This window comes from Parasteatoda tepidariorum, chromosome 11 (assembly GCF_982258835.1).
Source record: "Parasteatoda tepidariorum strain Cologne lab strain chromosome 11, Ptep-v5.0, whole genome shotgun sequence".
NCBI classification, from domain to species: domain Eukaryota; kingdom Metazoa; phylum Arthropoda; class Arachnida; order Araneae; family Theridiidae; genus Parasteatoda; species Parasteatoda tepidariorum.
This window is the reverse complement of record NC_141765.1, coordinates 26,748,437-26,764,186: the sequence shown is the minus strand read 5'-3', so window position 1 is coordinate 26,764,186 and position 15,750 is coordinate 26,748,437. Positions and strand designations below refer to the sequence as shown.

At 28.7% G+C, this 15,750-nt stretch overlaps 1 protein-coding gene across 2 annotated transcripts in view; it reads right to left on the bottom strand.

Moving 5' to 3' along the window:
• The window catches only part of LOC107439276 (uncharacterized), a 288,195-nt gene that overhangs the window by 51,607 nt on the left and 220,838 nt on the right, over positions 1-15,750 (bottom strand). For both annotated transcript variants that reach the window (XM_087154669.1, XM_087154670.1), the window contains exon 14: positions 9,591-9,716. In XM_087154669.1, the coding sequence (XP_087010795.1) occupies positions 9,591-9,716 (126 nt within the window). The remainder of the gene's footprint in view (positions 1-9,590; positions 9,717-15,750) is intronic.

Below are 15,750 nucleotides of genomic sequence, written 5' to 3'. Positions count from 1 at the left end.
AAAAAGTAACTTTACTTTTAAACAAGAATTATTAAAAAGTAAGTTTTCTGTACAAGAATTTTAAAAAGTATCAATAAGTCATAATTTGGCGCTGTTTTACATGGAAAACAAGAACAAAATTTTCGGAATAACGTCCAGTTTCAAATATACTATGTTTTTCAAAATCGTTACGAATATTGTTTGCATAAAATCGTAACATCTTGAATGTTCTTTATGCGACAAAATATTCTTCTTACCTGCAATTTTGGTAAATTTATCTCAACGAAACTATCGTAACTATAGTAACATTTTCCGCCAAATTACGTTTGAAAAGTTGCAACACTTATGATATATATTGTTTATAAATTATATACAGATGACGTTCATGCTCAATCCAAAAATTTAAATCCTATTTCAACATGATAAAATCAGTTCCAAAACGTAATGGAGGAGAAAATTAGATATCATTAGGGACAGAAAATGCTCTTTTACGTCTTACAATGGCCATCAAGGCAGGAAGATTGAACATTTCAAGTAGGAAATCTTCCTCGTTTACACTCAATGCGTCAGAAGGCTGAGATAATTTTTTGAAAGGATACTATCGATTTCATGTTATTTGTCCTTCAAAGTATCAGTATCGCTATGAATATCAAAATACTTCAGTGGGTCACATCCATTCTGGCACCAGGAGCATCGCCAGTTAGCAATAAAAATGTCACATTTCGCGGTGATTTATTGGAAATCGCACATTTGAAGTTTCTTTTTGTTGTTCCAAGTTCGGAAATATTTTTTATAATATGACTTCCTTTTTTATCAATATTAGGATGTAAAAACTTTTCTCAGATGTGAGTTCTTTCGTGTACAATTTATTTCTTTTCATGCTCGCATTCGATTTTCTATTTTTAGAGAAAAATGAGACGCTTATAACGGGGAATACGAGAAAAGTTCTGAAGGTTTTGATTTTACCTTGAGGTGGCGTAGAGTTCAGGAAGTTCTTTTTAAATTTCTGGGATCAAAATGTTTTTTTATAGTAAGTTTAGATACTTAAAGGTTTTCTTTATGACAGCTGAGATAACTTTTCCAACGAATTTACCACGAACGCCATTTTTTCCGAAAAGTTACCTTAATAAAGTTGTAAGTCAAATTGAAGCTAAATGTAGAACTAAACAAAGTTTTTGCACATTTGCTAGTGATTTAGCATTGGTTTTTCTCCAATTTATTTATTTTTAACGTTATTAAATGGGACTAGTTTGGAAGAATAATTCGTAACAAAAACGGAGCAGAATACCGGTTCTTTTAGGGACGAGATTAAAATTTTAAGGATTTTGAGTCTTATTTTTAAGGTATATGATAGCTACGTTTATATTTTGTGTAAAAAATATGTTAAAATAAACTTCCATAAGTGACAATCTATAGTGCTAAAAATAACTTAATACCGAAAAAGTGTTTAAATATTTCTGCTTTTATTAAAATTATGATTAGTTTAGATTAAAAATTAGAAAACATTTAATCATTCTAAAAGAAAAAAAAAACTTAAAATAAGGAATATTAAAATGCTTTATAGTTTACTAGTTATTCTACATTAAATAGTTTAGGTAGTGCAAATTTTGAAACTAAATTTAGCTTCCATATACACTGTAAAAAAATTTCGGATCAAATATCGGTATAAATTACCGGCATTTTGAGTGCAGCAATCCGTAAAATCCATTTTACCGTAAATTCCATTTTACCGAAAAATCCATTTTTACCGTAAAATGTTAAACAGTAATATTTTCAGCAATGTTAGTTTAATTAGAGTGATGTAGTGATTTTACGGTAATTATTACTTAAAAAATTACGATATATGAGATTTTTGTTCCGTAACATGTTCCGGTAAAAATGGATTTTACGGTAAAATGTACGGACTTCCAGTGTGATGATACTTTTTACCTTAATTTGATTCGGAATTTTTTACAGTGTAGGTCCCATGTAACACAAAGCGTAAATTAAATGCAGATGTTTGGGATAATGGTATATGAATCAATATTTTATATAATATAGATGAAGTGAATTTACCATTCCAGTAATTCTTTCATATGTTTTAAGAAACATTTTTCATGTTTGTATATCTTATGAAGTGAATTTAATAATAAAGTCCTGATAAGAATATTTTTGTGTATTTTACTTAATGCTGATGAAGCAAAATTACCATTTGAATTTTGGTAAGAAAGCTTGCGTAAATTTTACGTAATAGTGGAAAGGTAGATTTTACAATTTAGATTTTGGTATGATTGCTTTTGTATAATTTACGAAAATTAACGAGAGGGATTTACTATTTAGATTTTGCTAAGAAGTTTTTCGTAAATTAACGAAGTGGGTTTTACCTTTTAAAATTTGTAATGATGCTGCTGTATATTTTATGTAACTTCAATATAATGAATTTATTACTTATATTATAGCAATAATGCTTTCGTAAACTTTAAGTAATATTAAAAATAAAATGAATTTTACCAATCAGACATGAATGCGTGTGTACATTTTACGTGATCTGGACGGAGCGAATTTAATGAATAAATTTTTAAACGAATAATTGTTAATATTTAATGCAAATTTTGACGAAATTTTAACCATTTGAATTTAATTTATATCTTAGAATTAAATCTTTCGTATACTGTACGAATACTGACGAATTTATATAGTAACCTAACAAGTATTGTTTAATTTATATTCAACATCTATTTCCCAAAGTATGATTTTTAGTCTGAGTTGCTACGGTCCATCAAAAAGTTTCGTTTTAAAATAATTTTAAATCGTGAATATCTTGATAATGTTTATTGGCTTAAATATCTTCGTGGCTATATAAATAATTTTATGCTGTTTTCTTATGTCCCTCTTCATAGACTGCATTAGGTATATATTCTCCATTTTGAACATAGCTCTAAGAGCTTGCTGAATAAAATAAAATGTACAATGCTCAAAATAAAGTTAAAAAAAACGGATCACCCTGAATAGCTTTTGATCTAATGATCTGATCTTCACGTTCTAGGACTCAATCGTAATGGTTCGAGAGAGTAACCTTAAATATGCTAATTAATTAGTGAAGACGATATTTTAAGTTACAAAATCAGACACAAACATACTTTTTTTTCGAACGGTTTCTGACCCCTAACATTTAGTGGGTAGTCGCAATCTTCGATATATGGTCCCCATAGTTTAATTAGGAGAGCGATACAAAGTTTGGACCCCTTACTGTTAATTTAGCTTTTTGCGCATTTCTCCATATCTCGAGAAATTTCCCAGCAAATTGAAAAATTTTTGCACATAATTATAAAATTCGTTTGTCTAAAGATAATTCGATGAAAAAAATAATTTTTAGTAAACATTTATTATTTTATTAAATACCACTCAAAAAAAATTTCGAATTGAAAGGTGAAAAATTTCTTTTCGTCATCTTAAACGATGCAATTTTACATGGCAAAATACGAAATTTGAGCGAAATCGGTTAAATAGCTTCTGAAAAATCAAAATTTCAAAATACGATTTCTTTAAAATTCAATTTCTCAGGAACTATTCAACCGATTTCGCTCAAATTTTGTTTTTTGTCATATAAAATTACATACTTTAAAATGACGTAAAAATTTTTAACCTTACAATTCAATTTTTTTTTTCAAACTGTCATTTAATAAAATGATAAAAAATAATAAATATTTGCGAAAAATATTTATTGTATGGAATTATCTTTGGATAAATGAACTTTAAAATTGTGTGCAAAAAGGTTTAAATTCGCTTAGAAAGTTCGAAATATAGTGAAATACGCAGAAAGTGAAATTAACATTAAGGGGTCCACAATCTGGATCTCTTTCGTGACCAAACTATGGGGACATTCCCCGATATTTTAGAGGTCAGAAATCCACATTCATCGAAAAAACGCTAATTTCTATTCAGAGAAATTACGTTTCTGTGTCTGATTTCGTAATTTAAAATACCGTCTGCACTAATTAATCAGCATATTTGAGGTCAACCCCTCGAATCATTAAGATTGTTCTTAGAACGTGATAATTAAATCAGAAGTTATTCTGAATGGTCTATTTTTTTCCTTTTTTCTTTTTTTTTTGCGCTCTTTAGATAACTTGAAATGCGTCTCTGAAGAAATAAAGGATGTAACTCAAGAGGAGCATATAAGAAAGTAATCATAGTTTGTATGCGCTTTTAAAAAAAAGGACGTAGTTGAAAATGCGTGTTTAAGCGCGTACTACTAGTAGCGCTGTTGAAAAAATGATCATAGCTGAAATTGTGTATTCAAGGAAAAGAATATAATTTGAAATGCGAGTTGGAAAGAATGAGTATAGATAAAGATGTGCGTCAATGAAACTGAACATAGCACAGAATTGACTTTTTCAACGTTAAACAGTGAACCTAAAATTTTAATACCAACGTTACTCTTGAAAAAGGTGCCCATCAAATCAATTTTCGCTCATTTTCTTTAACACAACAAATAATCATTATTTACTTGTTTATTCTTTTAAAAAAACAATTTTATTTTATTTTATAACCGGTATTTAAATAGCCTGCTCAATTTTGAGTTTACGTCTACTTATGCTCAACTTCGCAGCCTTATAATTTTAAACCCAATTCTGAGTACAAGGGAACTCCTGGATCAAGCATTGGAGCAAACTAGATTCAGTTGAGGGCGTTTTGATAGAACTAACTCACATTTGCGTTGCTTGGAGGAGAAAACCACGAAAACCTCCAATGTTTAGTCCGACTGCAAGGGGAATTTAAAACACAAATGTCATAACAGTAGTTTAAAATACGTTACTAATTGCTTTATGTGTTACTTAAACGCGTATTTGAGCTGTGTCTATTTTTCAAAAGTGCTTTTTTTGCAGCGTCTATTTTTCATACACGGATTCAAATTTTTTACGAGTTAGAAATACACATTTATAATCAATCGAAAAAAGTGTTGGAATGAGTTAATAGGTCTGAAATACTAAAACTTTACTTACATTAGCTGTTTTTTTTTCTTTTAGAAAAATTGCTCTTATGTTAAATAAAAGTAACAATTTAGTAATTATTTAATATGACAGGCACTTACTTCAAAGTTAAAACTAATTTTCAATTTACTAAGCACAGTAGAAAATTAAAACGCTTAAGAAACGAGAGCAGCTCAAAATCTTGTACAATATTTTAATTTATTATTATTTTTTTTAATTTGTTTTTTTTTTTGTTTTTTGAACAAAAGATATATTAAGCTCAAAGCTAAAATGTATCTGTAGAAGTGAAACTTAAACCGAATTCAGATTTTCCGTATTTTTTTCATTAAAAACCACTTTCTTTTTCTTCTTTCTCATACAAAAACCAATGAAATCAGAAAACTGAAATATTGTTTTTCTAGGTTCGAACATTTTTTTCTAAAACAAATTCAACTGATAGCAAATTTTGATTAAATCCAATTCGTTTCAAGCAGAAAAAAACATTTGTGTATCGCTGGCGTTTGAAAATCAATTAAATGGTTTAAAAAAATATTAGAACTTTGAAATATAATAACATGAACATACAATAAGTTATTACTCACTAAAATATTTAATTTTGATAATTAACGAAATCTGGGGATCAACAATTTTCCTTAGTTCACATTAGTGGGATCTTATTAGAGAATAGTAATTATAATAAGAGAAGTAGAAAGACATGAGTAGAAAGTTCAGACTAAATAAATACAATTTAGTAAATAAATATCTTAAAAATTTACTTGATTTTTATAATTTGATTTCTAACATACAAAATTGACACCTGTATGCAAAATTGACATCTGTAATTTAATACTACATAATTTAAAATTGTTTAACCTTTTTTATTGAAGAAATTCTAAAGCGAAATTCAGCTTTTTTGGTTCTCAATAACTTGATTTTAGTCTATTTAGGCATAGTCTAGGAAAAAAAAAGATACCAGAATTTAATTCTTTTTAATTCTTTTTCCCAAGTGTGGAATTCTGTATTCTATAATATTTGTGGGAAAACACTACGGATATGTGTTAAATAAAAAAAAATAATACTTAAAATTGCAACTTTTCTATGCTTTATTCGCTATTTAGAAAAAAACTTTTTGGAACATTATGCTCTAGTATTAACCAATTGATATCTTGTATAGTTTTAAAAACCCAAATTTGATTATTTAATTAATCTCTGTTTCCAGCTTCTTTAAAGTTTTTTCCTATCTGTTAAGAGATTTGACGTATTTACTTACTCATTAAAAGTTTTATTGATTTTTCTCTCAAAGTGTATGAGAGAATTTTTTTTTAAAAATAAAAACATTTTTTTTCAATAATTTTAATTTTGGAGTATAATTTAATAGCGAGCTAAAAAAAACACGAAAAAAAGAATTATATGGAAGAGTGTTGTTACTTGGACCTCATGTATGAACCACGGATAAATTTAAATATTTGTGCTACTCAGTGAAGCAGTTCTCTATTCACTGTAAAAAATACCTGATTTTTTTTCCGGACCTTTTTCGTATCATTGATGATTTAAATCTGTTTTATTGACGAAACGGTTTGTCACTGTTTTTCACCCCTATCATTAACGGATTAAAATCGCTAGCTTAAATTCTAGTTTTTTCATGCAGTTTTGCGTACCTTACAATAACTTAAACCTTTTCTCAAATCATTTTGAAATTATTTTCCGTAATTGCACTTTCTTTTCAGAAACTAGTCTATGGTTTTGTATATATGGTTTTTACTAGTCTATGGTCTATATAAATAAACTGTGATTCATCTTTATTGTAAAATCGACGCTCTATCTGATTTTTATTTTTCTTTGGATATAATTGTTTGATAAGTTAAGTTGCGAATGGCAACAAAGTAGGCTAAACATCTTTACACTGAAATATTATGAAATTGACACTCTATCTGATTTTAATCTTTTTTTGGACATAATTGTTTGATAAGTTGCGAAAGGCAAAAAAGTAGGCTAAACGTCTTTACACTGAAATACTGTAAAATTGACACTCTAGCTGATTTTTATCTTTCTTTGGATATAATTGTTTGGTAAACTCCTGGATGCCCCTTGGCGGGGGCGGGACAACGCTCAGTAATAAAATAATTGTTTGGTAAGTTAAGTTGCGAATGGCAACAAAGTAGGCTAAACGTCTTTACACTGAAATATTGTAAAATTGACACTCTATCTGATTGTTATCTTTTTTTGAATATAATTGTTTGGTACGTTAAAATTCGAAAGGCAACAAAGTTTGCTAAACGTTTTTACACTGAAATATGTTTTTAATATAAACTTTTAAGGAAAAAATAGTTTTAGACTTTTATTCACAATAGTGGAACCGTAGTGGCTTAGAGGACAGAAAGCTCGCCACCCATGAGATGATCGAGGTTCGAATCCCAGCGAGGACTAATCGAGACAAACTTTGCTTCCGGTCTGCACTGACCACAGTGTCGGCATAAAATATCCGTGGCTAGTGCGAGTACAAATTTCTTCTTAATAATCACAGTAAAAACTTGTTTCTGTAACGCAAAAAAAAGTTCTGACTGTGGATTTTCTCTGCATTTTTGTGGAAAAAGCTTGTTCTTGTATTGTAAGAAGCCATTGCGAATAGGGATTTACGGAAACTTGTTCTTGTGTGGAAAAAAAAATCCGTTTACGGATTTCATTAAAAAATCAGGTTTTCTTCGGGTTTTCCAGAAATATTTTAAAATTTTAATTCGAGAGTCCTTAATGAGATTGCAAAATTTACTAAACTGAAATTTCAATATTTTATAAACTATTTATAACTTGTTTCGTTGCAATGTAACCATTTTTTGGAAGGCTTTAGATAGCTTATTTAGAGTGAAAGTTCAAAAAATATTTTGTTGAATTAAAATAGGTATAGTTTAGAAGTCAGTTTAGAAGTTAATTTTGAAATAAAGCTTAAACTTAAATCCTTTTGCTCGGTTACCATTGTAATCTAATTGGCAATTCTGTTTTTCAAACCTAATCTCCCACGTAGGAAAAAAGGGAATTTTTTTAAGTGAGCCCACTCGAAAAAAACGAGGAAGGATTTTGTGGACTGGGAGCCCACTTTCACGAGACTAGCTTTCCAAGGACCCTAAATACTTGATATATACCTTATTTAATGCTTAAAATTTTGATTTCACACTTTTTAAATATTATGCCTTGTTAATTCATTAGACTTTTACACTAGTCTAACTTTTGTCCAAAAATTAAATTTTCTTACTATGAAAAAGTACTTACAATGTATTCCTTTTTAATGACAATTTTAAGGCTGCGTTTACTGCTGTCTGTACTATTTACATCATGCATTAAAGTACAATTCATAAAGTTAATTGTAAGACTTACTAATTTTACATTATTTTTAAGTATGTAATTTACCATTTAACAATTATTAAATTAAATAAAAAGCCAATAAATAATTATAATTTTTTACACGGGTTATCGTTACATAAACGATCTTAACAGTTACGTTCATCTTTGTTTGATTCTTTTAAATAGTTCCATGAGATATGCCAAAATCTGTAAAAAGTGATAAAAACGCGAAGTGTTAGCCGTTTTTATTCCAAAACTATTGTGCTAGGTTGATATTTTTAGGGTCAAGAATATTAATTCGACGAAAAAGAGTATGCACATTTACAGATAATCTTTTGTGCCCGATTTTGTAGCTTAGTATGTCCTCTGCGCAAATTATTTAGCACATTTAAGATTACACCATCAAGTTTGAATCTTAGTAAGTGAAAATACAATCACTAGATTAAAAGTCATTAAGGTGCTCTGTTTTATTTTGTATACAGTACACTACGTATTAACTCGAGATATTATCAACTTAACATACTATTTAATAAAAATCTCACATTAGAAAATTAACTACCAGTAAGGATTTTCAATTGAGTCTACCGTATACTAATGACATAACTTTTGGAAACCTCTGTATAGTGCCAAAGGTGAACGATATTACATACTCTATGTAAGTTGATCAAAAAGTGCTGTTAACTATGTCTGGCGCAAAAAAATAAATAAAGATAAAAACTACGGACGGGTGGTACTTAAGGGGATGTTCATCCGAAAGAAATAGTCGCCCAGGAACAAGATATTAAAACGTACAAAAAAATTATTCCTATATCAAAACACATTTTTCAAAATAATTTTTTCTCAGAAGTCATTGCTTTAATAAAAATCATGGGACAAAATGGAAAGACTGTTATCAAAATTTCAAACCATGATTTTATGAACACTATGAAATAGAATAAAAGTTTTCTGATGTTTTTATAACTTAAACTAATCTTTTAGTTGGTAAATCAACGCAAACAAGATTTGAAAAAGTAAAATATCTGAAACTTAAAATTTAATAAACTAGATATGAAATGTAAACATTTCTGTTTTAACCTGCTCTATGTTCTAATTACAGTTACCAAAAATAGAAACGGTAATCAGAAATTTGCTTCGAGAAATCGATTTTTTATTTTTCAGCTACTTCATACAAAACAATTGACTCGAAACATTTTTTCCGAGTAGACATTCTTTCAAACCATTTTAAAACGGAAATATCTTATTAACTTTAAGAAACGAAATATTACGTTTATGTTCTCCCATCAGTTGCTTTTTAACTTATTTTTGATGATTGATTTAACTTACCAAGATCGCAGCTTTTTTTATCAGTCAAAAGCTTGTAGCCTTCTAAACAAATACATTCATAGGATCCTAATGTATTCTCACAAAGTTGATCACAGCCTCCATTATTAGCTAGGCATTCGTCCTTATCTGAAAACAAAAATAATTTGAGTAATTATACATCAAATTTATGCATTTTAGCTTTTGATTTTACCTCATTTTAAGGAAAGAGGGGCATTAAAGTAAAAAGCGAAGAAAAAAGAAAACTAAGTAGTTGTTACGTTACATAGCTTGATGCATATACAGTGTGCACAAAAAATATACACCTTAATTACTTTTGATTTAATAGTTGTATTTTCACACACTAAGATTCAATCTAAGACGATATTTTAAGTTATGTAATCGAATACAAAAACGTACTTTTTCCGAAAAAACACACTTTTTTGGACAAATTTGGACTCATAATAATCAGAATTATAAAATATTTGCACACCATTAGAAAACTTAGAAATCTAAGAACAATTTTAAGGGGAACGATTATAGTTCTGCATATTTTAAAAAAAATTAATTTACTAATGATTTAAAAAATTTGAATTGTATACGAACTTTTACAAAAATTTAATCTACCCATTTTTTAATGATAAAATCCAAATTTTGAAAGTTATAAGTCGAATAGCTTTTCAAAATTGAAAGTTCAAAAATACGAGTTTTTTAGGATTGCAAAAACCACTCTTCTGCCTTTATTATTGGGACGATATTTTTTATTAAACGAAAAACTCCCTTATTTTGAGGGTTAAAAATTCAAATCCGCCGAAAAATATAAATGTGCAACAATGAATTTGCTTGTTTCAGAATTGAGCCTATTAAGATTTGGTCCCAGCAAGTGTAAATACAATCATTATATTAAAGTTTATTGACAATACTTTTTTTGCCAGGATAGCCAAGTTCAGAAAAATTATGAAAACCAGTAAAAAAAGATCAAGAATGCAAAATAACGAGCATAAATATTTTTAAACTCAATATCTGCATTATAAATGAGTAACTGAATTTCTAATATTGATGTGAAATTAAAGAATATAAAATTTACAATAAGTTCATGAAACATTAGTCCCTAATTTTATTTTTTTTCTCTAGACTATGGTTACACTGCACAGTGCTGTCATTAATATTATCAAAATAATTAACATAATTATTCATATTTAAAGGAAAAATATTCTTTGCATTCCCTTTCAATAGTAAACTGAAAAAATATGCTAGAAAAAGTTTCTAATTTTAATATATTTTAATAAAATATTAATCAACATATTTTCTATTTTTAGTCGTTTGGAGTAACCCTGTAACAAGAATCAAGCTTTGTTTCATTTATTGGGAGTCAAATTTTATTTTTATCAAATTTTGCAATTGTTTAATTTTAATGAATTTTACTTTACACGAATCATTAAATGAACATAAGATTATATCTAAAAAATCCCGATCAGTAGTTTTGTTAGAGTTATTTTTTTGCATGAAGTTCGTGATAATGTGAATGATTTCTTTTCTTTATACTACGCTGATTTTCAAAAACCTATTTTGGTTTTAGGTCTGTTTCTCCTGCTGTGGTACTTATTTGAACACTGTTTTTAGAATTTGAAGTCGCTGTTTTTCAAATATTTTCAATAACATTTTCATTTAAAAAATTTTAAATTTTAATTTCTAATTCTTAAAAAAAACATATATAATCAAAAACTGATGGGTAAAAAAAAGAGTTCTGAAAATGGATTTAATAATTTATTAGAAAAATTACTAATTGCCATTTTTTATGAGTAAAAATTTATTCTACTCAGTTTAATTATTGATATTTATTAAGCCGCAGAAATCATTATGTGAATTAAAAAAGTTTATCATACTTTAATATTTCGGGAAGTTTTTTAAAATCTTAACTTTCTTATAAAATTGAGATTTTAGTTTAAAATGAAAATTTGCCACATTATTATATCTAGTCTACAATTTCAAGTTTCCAATTTTTTAAATAAAAAATGAAAAAATTGAACAGATTATAAGACTTTTCTCTAAACCAGTGTTTTGCAACAGTGAGTATTCCTAACATTTTTGGGATTAAACTAATTCTAAATGATTATAATTTATTTAGTCATCTGAGTTTATTATTATTATTATTTTTTAACTATGACAGCTGAGTCGTTATAGCTCAAGGGATAGAGCACTCGCCTCAAAATTGAGGTAACCCAGGTTCAAATCCCAACAATGACTGGTTCATACGAATTCTGCTTCAGGCTCTCATCGACCATACTACTGACGTAAGATATCCTCAGTAGTAGACGGATCATGGGTCTTGCCGTCGGGCTAACTGAGGGAGGTTTTCGTGCTCTTCCTTTCTTGGGATGTAAAAAAATTCCGTGTAGCACAAATGCGGGTAAGTTCCACCAAAAAGTTTTTCACGAAGGAAATTTTTTCCAATACTTGATACAGGGGTTCCCTTGTCTTCTGGATTGGGTTCAAAATTACACGGCTACAGAATTGAATAATTTTATTTTATAACCGTCGTTAAACAGCCGACCCAATTTCATGGGTTTACGACTACTAATGTTCAACTCCGTAGCCTTGTAATTTTGAACCAATCCAGAAGACAAGGAAACTCCTGGATCAGTACCCCCAGAGGTATTGATTTGTTATGGGAACATGGAGGACTTTGAGACTCGACAGATTTAACGTGCATCAGTCACCATTTACTACACGGGGAGTCTTCGGCCGGCGAGGATCGAACCCACGACCTCTTGGATATGGGCCCATCGCCCTACCGACCAGGCTAATTTGGTTGGCTGTTCAACGGTGACTATAAAAGAAAACTGATAACTTATTGACCCAGGAGATAGAGCGCTCGCCTCTCAATGAGGTGCCTGGGTTTGAATCCCAACGGTGGCTGGTTGAAGCAAATTTGTTTCGCATTCGGTTTACACCGACTAACGTAAAATATTCTCAGTTGTACACGGATCATTAGTCAGATTCCCCTTACTGTCAGGCTAACCATGAGAGGTTTTTGTAATTTTCCTATCCGTGCAACGCAAATTCGGGTTAGTTCCATTGAAAAAACTTCCACAAAGGCTAATTTTTCCCTATACTTGATCTAGGAGTGTCCTTGTCTTCTGAATTTTGTTCAAAATTACAAGGCTGCGGAGTTGGACATTGATAGCCGCAAACTAACAATTTGGTCGGCTGTTCAACGATGGTCATAAAAAAAATAAAACTATGACAGCTGCAAATATTTCAAGGATTTTATAATGAAACCTGTTAAATATATCTTTGAAATAAAATATTAATCGAAAAATTTAGAAGTTATCACAGGACTTTAAGATGTTTAAATTGAAAACACGTAAACCATTTCAAAAAGGAATTTGAACCGTTAATCATATTATCTTTCAGTCAAAATGAAAGTTCCTTATAAATTATGATGGTAGACACTCTTCTCTGCTAAGATGGAATCCAAATTATCAACGGAATGTTTATTTCACATATACGGACAGCAGGGAATCTGATTACCTTGTCTTTTCGCGGAATTCCATCAAAGCGCTCTGAATTTCGATCCTAGGACGAAATCTTCTCTACTTCCATAGATTCAGTAGAAATGCATTTGAGTCTATGACAAATCAATATACTCCAATAGCCTTCTATTAGGCGTATGGTTCCGGCTCTCGAAGCTAATGAAGTCTAGTAAGATGATGATTGAATAATACAATGGAATTTACGGAAACGTGATTAAGTTTGGATTATAAAGGCCGTTAGAGAAAGCGAGAAAGTTGGATAAATTATTGAGGAAGGAGTTATACGTCACTTTTATTTTCTTAATCAAAGCTTTATGAGTTAAGAATTTTTCTAAGAAATATTCCGAGAAACTTATTGGAGAAAAATCCCGTTAGGAAGGATATTAAAATATGATAGTTTAAAAATGGGAATAAAGTTATAAAATAAGTAAAATAATAATAATATTTATTTTTCAAAATAATGTTTCGTTAATTGTTTAAAAGAAATTAAGTGTTGAAAGGTAATTTACCGCCTTCTTATCATCGTGGAATATTCGATACAATTTAAATTTTTCTAACTTTTGATAAAATTTTGATCTCAGTCCTTGACCTTTTGACCACTTGAGGACGATTTTATATTTCCTGCGGCGGTAATTTTGTCAATCTCAAGTATTTCATTTAATTGCCAATAATTATTAATACAATCGCAGTGCATGTAAAAAAAATCTGGCTATAAGCTTAATAAATATATTTATGTTTCAAAATAATAGTTTAAACAGTATTATGTTAAATTTAAAGAAAAGTAAGGAACATCTGGGGTGGAAAGGAATTTACCACTGTCTTATCTTTGTGTGATATTTGACGCAATTTAAATTTTTATCCCGGATTCTTCGATAAATTCCAATAACCATCGATAAAATTCTGATCTCTCACTGACGATTTCAAATTTTTTTCATCGTAATTTTATCTATTTTAAATAAAAAAAAATCTGGATGTGAGTTTTATAAAAATATTTATTTTTCAAAATAATCTTTCAAATACTATTACATTAAATATAATAAAATAAAGGATCATTTGGTGTTGAAAGGAAATTTAACGCCATCTTATTTTCATGTCAAATTCGATGTAACTTAAATTTTTATCTTTGAATTTTCTTCGAAATTTTGAAAAAAACTGCAAAACTGCAACCATGCAAGAAGTAGAGAACTATTTTAAATTTCCTGCGGCATAATTTTGTCAACCCCGAGGGAGTTTTATATAGTTGCCAATGTCCATCTATTGAAACTACTATTGCAGTGTAAGCATAAAAAATCGATTTTGCGGGCAGGTATTTAAGAAATGAATTATAGCGCACCAAGATATTAAAAATTTAATTTTTATAAAATGATTTAAAGCAAAATTTATGCAATTATAACATAAAGGGATAGTGGGCCTTTAAAACAAACTTTTTTTTAAATTTAATACCCGAAATCCAATTCTTCGTGTGCCTACCATACATATATAAGATACCTAATGAACCTAGTTTTATAAAGATATTGAAAATTCACAGAAATGTTAGTTAAAACACTTTAATTAAGTTTAATTAAAATGCTCTCTACAATATTAATTTGTTTTAAAATTTTTGCTCCAAATACGATTTAACTCAAAGCTTATTTGAACTATAATGCTGAATAAACTTTTTTTGACTATGTCAACACAACTGGAAGTTTATAAAAAATAATACACTGATAAGGAGAAAAACTACCCTCAGTCACTTGAAAATAGTTTTTCAGTGCCGATTAAAAAATTACTATTATACTTGTAGTTGTTTGAATTTTGTTAAAGTTTTTTCTGGCACTGTAATACTATTTTCAAGTGATAGAGTGCGTTTTTCTCGTTATTTGTTCAAAACAATCACGCGTTTCCTTAAACCTGTATTTAACTTTTAAATCTGCTTTATAATCATTCCTTAAAAATAAATATTTTAAGTAAATGGGTGCATTCATATGTTTACCGATAAAAATAATAAATAAATAAATAAAAATCTGTAGCACATCTAAAATTAAGTAGCAAGATTTCGAAATAACTCTACGGTGGCTGATGGCAATTCAAAACAAACTATTTTAATGTGGAATATAAGATAAAAATATTGAAATATGTCATAAAAAGGGACATAAAGTTAGTAGTTGTGACCTCCTGTCACATAAATGGACTATCTTTCATTAAAAGATAGACGGTTCCATTTTCATTAGTCAAGTTAGTTCGGCAAAAAGCCAAATATTTCTTTAAATAAAATCTGGCAGCATTTTTTGTGAAGTATCATTGTTGTATTATTTATATATTTAATATTTCTTTATTTTAGTTAATTAAAGTTGAATAGAACTACTATTTTATTTCTTCTTCAAACTGTAGTTGATAAATAAAATAACAATAAATTATATAATATAATGTAAATTACATAAAACCTTGCGTAAAATTCAGTGTCTTTCTAAAAAGATATTTTAGTGCTTCGCTCCATCATTTAAACTAATCAATTCATTTTTCTTTAGAAAAAGTTTTATATTTATTTTATGACATTTTTATAATTATTAAAGACAATAAAATCTATTAGATACATTTCTTACTTACCCTTATGAAATCAGTACATTAGAAAGGGTATTTTTGTAAACGAACAAAAAGAAATAATCATT